The 10,975-nt window shown below is 41.5% G+C and overlaps 1 protein-coding gene across 1 annotated transcript in view; it reads left to right on the forward strand.

Moving 5' to 3' along the window:
• Positions 1–9,152, forward strand: part of HSDL1 (hydroxysteroid dehydrogenase like 1) — a 46,716-nt gene extending 37,564 nt beyond the window's left edge. The window contains exon 6 of the mRNA XM_053700399.1: positions 8,656–9,152. Within this exon, the coding sequence (XP_053556374.1) occupies positions 8,656–8,736 (81 nt within the window). The 3' untranslated portion in view covers positions 8,737–9,152. The remainder of the gene's footprint in view (positions 1–8,655) is intronic.
• Positions 9,153–10,975: the final 1,823 nt, after the last annotated feature.

Genomic DNA, 10,975 nt, shown 5'->3' on the forward strand with positions numbered 1-10,975 from the left:
TTCTTACTCCCATTAACCTAGAATGGTAATACATATACATACTCTTTTACATAGATATTTCTGTCAGGCTTATGTTCTAAAGTGTTCAACTAACTAGTAAAGCATATTTAAGAGAGTTGCAAGCATAGAATCAGACCAATTACAGAGCATACAGTTTCATGAAGTCAGTGCACAAAAATAAGATTATCCCTTACCCCACATATGTGGGGGGGGGGGGAGTGACTACAATTATATAATTTCTGATTTATATACTGAGCAGCTAAACATTAGTGAAAGAATAAAAAAGAGGCTTCTGATACAACCAGTTCACACGTGCTCGCATGGTAAATGGTATTCTATACGTACTACATTTCTCCAACATTGGTGTGTCCGGTCCACGGCGTCATCCTTACTTGTGGGATATTCTCTTCCCCAACAGGAAATGGCAAAGAGTCCCAGCAAAGCTGGTCACATGATCCCTCCTAGGCTCCGCCCACCCCAGTCATTCTCTTTGCCGTTGCACAGGCAACATCTCCACGGAGATGGTTAAGAGTTTTTTGGTGTTTAAATGTAGTTTTTATCCTATCAAGTGTTTGTTATTTTAAAATAGTGCTGGTATGTACTATTTACTCTGAAACAGAAAAGGATGAAGATTTCTGTTTGTAAGAGGAAGATGATTTTAGCAGACAGTAACTAAAATCGATTGCTGTTTCCACATAGGACTGTTGAGATGAAGTAACTTCAGTTGGGGGAAACAGTTAGCAGACTTTTCTGCTTAAGGTATGACTAGGCATATTTCTAACAAGACTGAGTAATGCTGGAAGGCTGTCATTTCCCCTCATGGGGACCGGTAAGCCATTTTCTTAGTCAAACAAACAGAATAAAGGGCTTAATATGGGCTAAAAAACTGGTAGACATTTTTATGGGCTAAATCGATTGCTTTATTTGGGCATATTATTCAGATTTAGGCTAACAATTGGCATTTATAATCTTGGGGAAAGCTTAGAAAACGGCAGGCACTGTGTTGGACACCTTTTTCAGTCAGGGGGCCTTTCTAGTTATAGACTGAGCCTCATTTTCGCGCCATTAATGCACATTTGTTTTTTGAGAACAGGGCATGCAGATGCATGTGTGAGGGTCTAAAAATCTCTGAAAAAGCTTCTAGAAGGCGTCATTTGGTATCGTATTCCCCTCAGGGCTTGGTTGGGTCTTAGCAAAGACTATAGCTGGGACTGTATAGGGGTTAAATTTAAAAACGGCTCCGGTTCCGTTATTTTAAGGGTTACAGCTCTGAAATTTGGTGTGCAATACTTTTAAGGCTTTAAGACACTGTGGTGAAATTTTGAACGATTCCTTCATACTTTTTCACATATTCAGTAATAAAGTGTTTTCTGTTTGAAATTTAAAGTGACAGTAACGGTTTTATTTTAAAACGTTTTTTGTGCTTTGTTGACAAGTTTAAGCCTGTTTAACATGTCTGTACCTTCAGATAAGCTATGTTCTATATGTATGAAAGCCAATGTGTCTCCCCATTTAAATTTATGTGATAATTGTGCCATAGCGTCCAAACAAAGTAAGGACAGTACTGCCACAGATAATGATATTGCCCAAGATGATTCCTCAAATGAGGGGAGTAAACATGATACTACATCATCTCCTACTGTGTCTACACCAGTTTTGCCCATGCAGGAGGCCCCTAGTACATCTAGTGCGCCAATACTTATTACCATGCAACAATTAACGGCTGTAATGGATAACTCCATAGCAAATCTTTTATCCAAAATGCCTACTTATCAGAGAAAGCGTGATTGCTCTGTTTTAAACACTGAAGAGCAAGAGGGCGCTGATGATAATTGTTCTGTCATACCCTCACACCAATCTGAAGGGGCCATGAGGGAGGTTTTGTCTGATGGAGAAATTTCAGATTCAGGAAAAATTTCTCATCAAGCTGAACCTGATGTTGTGACATTTAAATTTAAATTAGAACATCTCCGCACACTGCTTAAGGAGGTGTTATCTACTCTGGATGATTGTGACAATTTGGTCATTCCAGAGAAATTATGCAAGATGGACAGGTTCCTAGAGGTTCCGGTGCCCCCCGAGGCTTTTCCTATACCCAAGCGGGTGGCGGACATAGTAAATAAGGAGTGGGAAAAGCCCGGCATACCTTTTGTTCCCCCCCCTATATTTAAGAAATTATTTCCTATGGTCGACCCCAGAAAGGACTTATGGCAGACAGTCCCCAAGGTCGAGGGGGCAGTTTCTACTCTAAACAAACGCACTACTATTCCTATCGAAGATAGTTGTGCTTTCAAAGATCCTATGGATAAAAAATTGGAAGGTTTGCTTAAAAAGATTTTTGTACAGCAAGGCTACCTTCTACAACCAATTTCATGCATTGTTCCTGTCACTACGGCAGCGTGGTTCTGGTTCGAGGAACTAGAAAAGTCGCTCAGTAGCGAAACTCCATATGAGGAGGTTATGGACAGAGTTCACGCACTTAAATTGGCTAACTCTTTTATTTTAGATGCCGCTTTGCAATTAGCCAGATTAGCGGCGAAAAATTCAGGGTTTGCTATCGTGGCGCGCAGAGCGCTTTGGCTAAAGTCTTGGTCAGCGGATGTGTCATCCAAGACAAAATTGCTTAACATCCCTTTCAAAGGTAAAACTTTATTTGGACAAGAATTGAAAGAGATTATTTCAGACATCACTGGAGGAAAGGGCCACGCCCTTCCACAGGATAGGTCTTTTAAGGCTAAAAATAAGCCTAATTTTCGTCCCTTTCGCAGAAATGGACCAGCCTCTAATTCTGCATCCTCTAAGCAAGAGGGTAATGCCTCACAACCCAAACCAGCCTGGAAACCAATGCAAGGCTGGAACAAGGGTAAGCAGGCCAAGAAGCCTGCCACTGCTAACAAAACAGCATGAAGGAGTAGCCCCCGATCAGGGACCGGATCTGGTGGGGGGCAGGCTCTCTCTCTTTGCTTAGGTTTGGACAAGAGATGTTCAGGATCCTTGGGCGCTAGAAATAGTTTCTCAAGGTTATCTCCTGGAATTCAAGGAACTACCCCCAAGGGGAAGGTTCCACAAGTCTCACTTATCCTCAAACCAAATAAAGAGACAGGCATTCTTACATTCTGTAGAAGACCTGTTAAAGATGGGAGTGATACACCCAGTTCCAATAAAGGAACAAGGAATGGGATTTTATTCCAATCTGTTCGTAGTTCCCAAAAAAGAGGGAACGTTCAGACCAATTTTGGATTTGAAGATCCTAAACAAATTTCTCAGGGTACCATCGTTCAAAATGGAAACTATTCGAACGATTCTACCCACCATCCAGGAAAGTCAATTTATGACTACCGTGGATCTAAAGGATGCGTACCTACATATTCCTATCCACAAAGAACATCATCAGTTCCTAAGGTTCACTTTTCTGGACAAACATTACCAGTTTGTGGCCCTCCCATTCGGATTAGCCACTGCGCCAAGGATTTTCACAAAGGTGCTAGGGTCCCTTCTAGCGGTTCTAAGACCAAGGGGCATTGCAGTAGTACCTTACTTGGACGACATTCTAATACAAGCGTCGTCCCTGTCAAAAGCAAAGGCTCATACGGACATCGTTCTAGCCTTTCTCAGATCTCACGGATGGAAGGTGAACAAAGAAAAAAGTTCTCTGTCCCCGTCAACAAGGGTTCCCTTCTTGGGAACAATAATAGATTCCTTAGAAATGAGGATTTTTCTGACAGAGGTCAGAAAATCAAAACTTCTAAGCTCTTGTCAAGTGCTTCATTCTGTTCCTCGTCCTTCCATAGCGCAGTGCATGGAAGTAGTAGGATTGATGGTTGCAACAATGGACATAGTTCCTTTTGCACGAATTCATCTAAGACCATTACAACTGTGCATGCTCAAACAGTGGAATGGGGATTATACAGACTTGTCTCCAATGATTCAAGTAGATTAAAAGACCAGAGATTCACTCCGTTGGTGGCTGACCCTGGACCATCTGTCCCAGGGAATGAGCTTCCGCAGGCCAGAGTGGGTCATTGTCACGACCGACGCCAGTCTATTGGGCTGGAGCGCGGTCTGGGAATCCCTGAAAGCTCAGGGTCTATGGTCTCGGGAAGAGTCTCTTCTCCCAATAAACATTCTGGAACTGAGAGCGATATTCAATGCTCTCAGTACTTGGCCTCAACTAGCAAAGGCCAAATTCATAAGGTTCCAATCAGACAACATGACGACCGTTGCTTATATCATTCATCAGGGGGGAACAAAGAGTTCCCTGGCGATGAAAGAAGTGACCAAAATAATTCAATGGGCGGAGGATCACTCCTGCCACTTGTCTGCGATCCACATCCCAGGAGTGGAAAATTGGGAAGCGGATTTTCTGAGTCGTCAGACATTCCATCCGGGGGAGTGGGAACTCCATCCGGAAATCTTTGCCCAAATAACTCAATTATGGGGCATTCCAGACATGGATCTGATGGCGTCTCGTCAGAACTTCAAGGTTCCTTGCTACGGGTCCAGATCCAGGGATCCCAAGGCGACTCTAGTAGATGCACTAGTAGCACCTTGGACCTTCAACCTAGCTTATGTATTCCCACCGTTTCCTCTCATTCCCAGGCTGGTAGCCAGGATCAGTCAGGAGAGGGCCTCAGTGATTTTGATAGCTCCTGCGTGGCCACGCAGGACTTGGTATGCAGACCTGGTGAATATGTCATCGGCTCCACCATGGAAGCTACCTTTGAGATATGACCTTCTTGTTCAGGGTCCATTCGAACATCCAAATCTGGTCTCCCTCCAACTGACGGCTTGGAGATTGAACGCTTGATTCTATCAAAGCGTGGGTTTTCAGATTCTGTTATAGATACTCTGGTTCAGGCCAGAAAACCTGTGACTAGAAAAATTTACCATAAAATATGGAAAAAATATATCTGTTGGTGTGAATCCAAAGGATTCCCATGGAATAAGATAAAAATTCCTAAGATTCTCTCCTTTCTACAAGAAGGTTTGGAGAAAGGATTATCTGCAAGTTCTCTAAAGGGACAGATCTCTGCTTTATCTGTCTTACTACACAAAAGACTGGCAGCTGTGCCAGATGTTCAAGCTTTTGTTCAGGCTCTGGTTAGGATCAAGCCTGTTTACAGACCTTTGACTCCTCCCTGGAGTCTAAATCTAGTTCTTTCAGTTCTTCAAGGGGTTCCGTTTGAACCTTTACATTCCATAGATATTAAGTTACTATCTTGGAACGTTTTGTTTTTAGTTGCAATTTCTTCTGCTAGAAGAGTTTCAGAGTCTAAATCTAGTTCTTTCAGTTCTTCAAGGGGTTCCGTTTGAACCTTTACATTCCATAGATATTAAGTTACTATCTTGGAAAGTTTTGTTTTTAGTTGCAATTTCTTCTGCTAGAAGACTTTCAGAGTTATCTGCTCTGCAGTGTTCTCCGCCCTATCTGGTTTTCCATGCAGATAAGGTGGTTTTGCGTACTAAGCCTGGTTTTCTTCCTAAAGTTGTTTCTAACAAAAATATTAACCAGGAGATAGTGGTACCTTCTTTGTGTCCGAATCCAGTTTCAAAGAAGGAACGTTTGTTACACAATTTGGACGTTGTCCGTGCTCTAAAGTTCTATTTAGAGGCTACTAAAGATTTCAGACAAACATCTTCCTTGTTTGTTGTTTATTCTGGTAAAAGGAGAGGTCAAAAAGCGACTTCTACCTCTCTTTCCTTTTGGCTTAAAAGTATTATCCGATTGGCTTATGAGACTGCCGGACGGCAACCTCCTGAAAGAATCACAGCTCACTCCACTAGGGCTGTGGCTTCCACATGGGCCTTCAAGAACGAGGCTTCTGTTGACCAGATATGTAAGGCAGCGACTTGGTCTTCACTGCACACTTTTGCCAAATTTTACAAATTTGATACTTTTGCTTCTTCGGAGGCTATTTTTGGGAGAAAGGTTTTGCAAGCCGTGGTGCCTTCCGTTTAGGTGACCTGATTTGCTCCCTCCCTTCATCCGTGTCCTAAAGCTTTGGTATTGGTTCCCACAAGTAAGGATGACGCCGTGGACCGGACACACCAATGTTGGAGAAAACAGAATTTATGCTTACCTGATAAATTACTTTCTCCAACGGTGTGTCCGGTCCACGGCCCGCCCTGGTTTTTTAATCAGGTCTGATGAATTATTTTCTCTAACTACAGTCACCACGGTACCATATGGTTTCTCCTATATATATTTCCTCCTGTCCGTCGGTCGAATGACTGGGGTGGGCGGAGCCTAGGAGGGATCATGTGACCAGCTTTGCTGGGACTCTTTGCCATTTCCTGTTGGGGAAGAGAATATCCCACAAGTAAGGATGACGCCGTGGACCGGACACACCGTTGGAGAAAGTAATTTATCAGGTAAGCATAAATTCTGTTATTTATACTTATAGGAGAAATAAATACAAGGGAAAAATAAGTGGCAATAGTAATTTGGTATCTGATATAGGGCTCTATAGTGTGGGTAAAATCCTCTAAGTTGACTACTAGGGACATAGGGCTAAAACAGTAGTAGTGCATGACAGGCTAGGATTAACATTCATATATGATGAGAAGCGATGAGCGATATTAAATCTCTGAGTTGCACATATCAATTAGAAGTCCATTGCCCCACAGACAAACAGCATGAGAACAGTGTATATAATGCAATGGCGCTATTTAGCAATCAGCCATAACACCAATCACCTAGCAGTAGGGCTAGATCATTACTGGAAGCTGTAGCCTCATAAATTTATCCGTCAGCAGCCCCTTTCAAAACCCCTTAGTTCAGAGCGAGTGCCTAAGCTATTCTTAGCATATTTACAGTGGTTATAGCTAAAATGCACATCTTATAACAATCGTACAATAAACATGAAGGGAACAGAAAAAAAAACAAATATATATATACCCCACACTGTGCCAGAAGATAGATGAAGTATACATGCTTACTTAACGTCCATGTTGTGAGCTTAACCAAATAAGAGCGTATTTATATGTGCACACAGGGGCAAAAAAAGGAAAAAGGGGTACTATGTCCAGAATTAGTGTGAGCCCATCCATATAGGAGTGTTTACTTTTGTGCACACGGGAATATGGAAAAGGAACAGCATCAGTCTTGTTGAGTTACCGGGTAGGAGAGCAGAGAGGATTCACAAGATGTTAGACGCTCCAGGTGGGCGCAGCTCGCCCAGAGTCTCCTCGTTCCGTGTAACCCTCTATCCAACCCCTGCTCTAATTGACCGCATCGGTCCAGGAACGGATCGCAACTTGTTTGGTGATGGGTGAGTACTGCACTGTGCTGTAGCGTCTGCTGCCATCTGCAGATGTCCATATTGTGTTTGTGGTTGCACAGCCTGAGCCGCCAATGTTTCTTCCCCGTGCGATGCGGGGTCTGGCTCGGCAGGCAGGAAGGAGGCTGTTAGTAGGCCCATTATTGTCTCTGACGTACAGGTGCCGGGTGGAGGGTCCCCCCCGGCAAAGGTGTCAATCCTATACCGCGTCTCGCTGGTAACATATTTCTGTCCTCCTCCTGTTGTCTCCTCCATGTAAGGCTCACAACCCTCTGTTTCATTGGCCTCGCTGGGAGGGCAGTCTTCACTGCCATACAGGCCACTATGTTGGAGCCCGGGAATAGCGTCTTCATCACTGGCTGGCTCAGCCCGGTCTTCCTCTATGCCCATGATCTCCATGAGCCGGTCAAATCTGCGATGGATCCGGCACTCAAATTCAGCAAACAATGTCTGCACCTGCAAAAGGAGGCTCTCCCGGGTCGCCATGTCGGGCAGCAAGACACGCTCCTCTAAGATGGCGCTTCAGTCTGCAGCGGCAGCTCAATAAGGCAGTTTCTGAAAATCTTCTTTTCCTTGTTTTTCTCTGTCTCTTGAAAGCTATTGACTTAGGGTATACGGACTCTGTAGCTTATAGGCAAAAACACCCCAAATAATAAGTCTCCAATAAGCTGATAATGGATTTAAACTATATTTTTCTCAGGAGCTCCTTCTAGCTGCATCCACTCAGCTCGGCAGTCAACTCCGCCCCAATTCTCACTATTTTACAGGTACATTACAGTTTTTTTTAATACTGCACTGTACTATGCTAGTGTTCAACTAAACTTAGCAAAATCGCACACCTAATATATGTTAGTTCAAACATGTTTTCAAGTTTTGAAAAGAGAGCTAAAACCGAGTAGTTTCACTTTAAGGTGGTTTTTACTTTACAGCAGGGCTCCGGTCCCTAACCCGCTGTATGAGGGAGGTATACCTGTATCAGTTTAGTGCTCTTTGACATAAATTATACTGTGCGCCCCCATAGAAGTCTGTTATGTGCGTGTTTTTATGCGCTGTGGCTATCCAACATCCAGATGCTATCACACACTAGACTAGAAGCCGGTTATGTGAGCGTTTTTACGCACCCATGCTATCCAACATGCTGATGCTGTCGCACACTAGACTATCGTTTTGAGCAACATAAATTATCTTTAGCCTTGTAATATAAGCACAGAAATGAAAGAGGTATGGATTACTCCACAAAGCTAACATTTTTCACTCCATTTGTAATCTAGGCCTTCATGAGGAAATTAAATGTTGGTTTTAATATCTGTTTAATGTTATGTCGTATAGACTAAAGTATACTAACCATCCTCACATGCTCTCTTGTTTCATGCAGCTTCTCTTATCAAGATTGTTTCCTGGCTGGATGTGCAGGGCTGTAGGACAGCTTTTATCTGGATCCCCTCTGCATCCTTGAAATAGTTGAGTTTTTCTGATTATTTTAGAGAACTATTCCAAGGCAGGATCTTTCCATGTCCTCTTCTGACCACCCGCTTTCTGCGCAACAAGAATTCCTTTCAATATTAGCCACATAGTAAGAGAATAACTTGGGCACAGTTCACATTCCTAAATTATTTTGTTGTTGTTCTTATGAGCAGTTCAGTTTACAACTGTAAATTACATATTGTATATTGACAAAATGTATTGGGTTTTTGAACTTATAGAAATAAATGTTACTAATTATGTTTTTGTAGAGAATTTTGAACTTCTAAAAGCAATATTTCACTATAAACAGCAAATATACTGTATATAGGTAGAACTATAGGAGAAAAACTAATGGAGGAAATCCTGTTTCTGTGTTTGTCACTGGAGAATAAAATGAACATTTCAGTACATTAGACTGCCGTGAAGTTACTGACAGTTTTGCAAGCCAGGCTATACCTTTTTATATAGAATTATTTTTTTCCTATTTTTCTTATTTTTTAGTGTGTAATAATTCCTAGGCTGGTTGTTACAGGGGGTTGAGCAAAGCAAAACAAAAAAAAACATGCCCAAGGCACACACATTTCGTTTTATTTGTATTACCTTTTTTCCCAAATTCCTTAAAGTGATTGTAAACTTTCCACATTTTGTAATCAGATCCTGAATGCTAGTGATATTTTAGATGGACTTTAATTGATCACTTCTAATGAAGATGCGCTTTAACTTGCTTTTTTTTTTTTTTTCCAAATAATTTTTTTATTGAGGTATTTGCATTGAACATAAATAATACACTATACACTTTTTTGTCAACAGGATAGGATACAAACATTAGTAACCACAACATTTCGGCGTCTGTATAATACATTGACTAAAGGCTAATGAGACCTCGTTTTTTCAATAATATAACATGTATGACTGACCAGTTAGAAACATGGTTTTAGGCCCCAAGGGCCAGGAGTATAGAAAATAAAAGTTATCTGATGGTCAGAGGTCTAGCTCCTTAGGAGCTTCAAAAAGAGCGTGAACAAGGGGGAAGGGGATATTCAGCGGGTAAGCACCGCTATAGATAGAAGGGAAAGGGTGGAGGGCGGAGCCATATATATATTCTAGTATTTAGGAAACTTGAGGGGGGGTTCAGTCTTACCAATGAGGGAAGTTGGATGGGCCATGAAATAGGGTCAACTATCCATTTATTGTTAGATATGCATATGCATAGTAGGGGAAAATATATAGGTTAAATATTCTATAAGTAGACATATAATACATGTCTTATTAATTCCTGAACTTGGATGAGATAGAAGGTTCTAGTAATATGGGAGTTTTATAATTATAGGGGGATAAAGTGGGTAGTAGGCAATAGGGTTATGAGAACTTGTGTTAGGATTGGATATCAATAGTATGCAATAGCTGAACTCCTAATTAGGCTAGCAAGGAAAGGAGAGTCCACTGTGTGTATAATAACCTGAGTAGGAATGTTGTAGTGTTCAGACCATGAATATAGAGATACCTTTAGATAATGAGCTATATTTTAATATGTCATAGGCCATATACTTTATATAAAATATGAGAGGGTGGAATTAGTTATCCCTAAACTAAGTTCAGTAGTACCAGTAACTCTTTAACTAGGTATCGTTTGCCAGGATATATAGAGACATATCTAAAGAGGGTAGAATTATAAGCCTTGAGGGTAAACTATGAAAGTAGACATTGCTAACTTACAATCCATACCCCAAAAGGGGACATCAGGATCTCTTCCAAAAGGGGGTGTCGTGGTGAAAGGAATCTAGTGGAGTATCTATCCCCTGCTATGTAATGGAGTCTGATTATAAATAAATGAAAAATCCTTGGCGTATATAATATAGCCCCTAGGGTTACCGGAAGCAAGGGTTAGCAAATTATGTTATTTTACATCTAGTGTGATTGCGTTTTAAAGTGAACATTAAACAGACATCTGTGCATAAGAGTTATCAGGTAACAAAAAGCCTAAAACAATAGCTGTGCACTTATTTATAATAATATATCTCATTGGGAGTATTTTAGTCCATATATCATTGCGACAGACATAGAACCTGAATATAGTCTAACTTGTCCCTGGGAAGGAAAACAGAAAACTGCAAGGTTCTTTTATCCTATAGGTGGGTATAAAATGAAACAGACCTCAATATAGGCAAAACATCTAGAACTCTATATATAAACAACAATTCTAGCGACCCTACCCTCAGCCATAGACTTTT

Source organism: Bombina bombina, chromosome 1 (genome assembly GCF_027579735.1).
Source record: "Bombina bombina isolate aBomBom1 chromosome 1, aBomBom1.pri, whole genome shotgun sequence".
Classification (NCBI taxonomy): domain Eukaryota; kingdom Metazoa; phylum Chordata; class Amphibia; order Anura; family Bombinatoridae; genus Bombina; species Bombina bombina.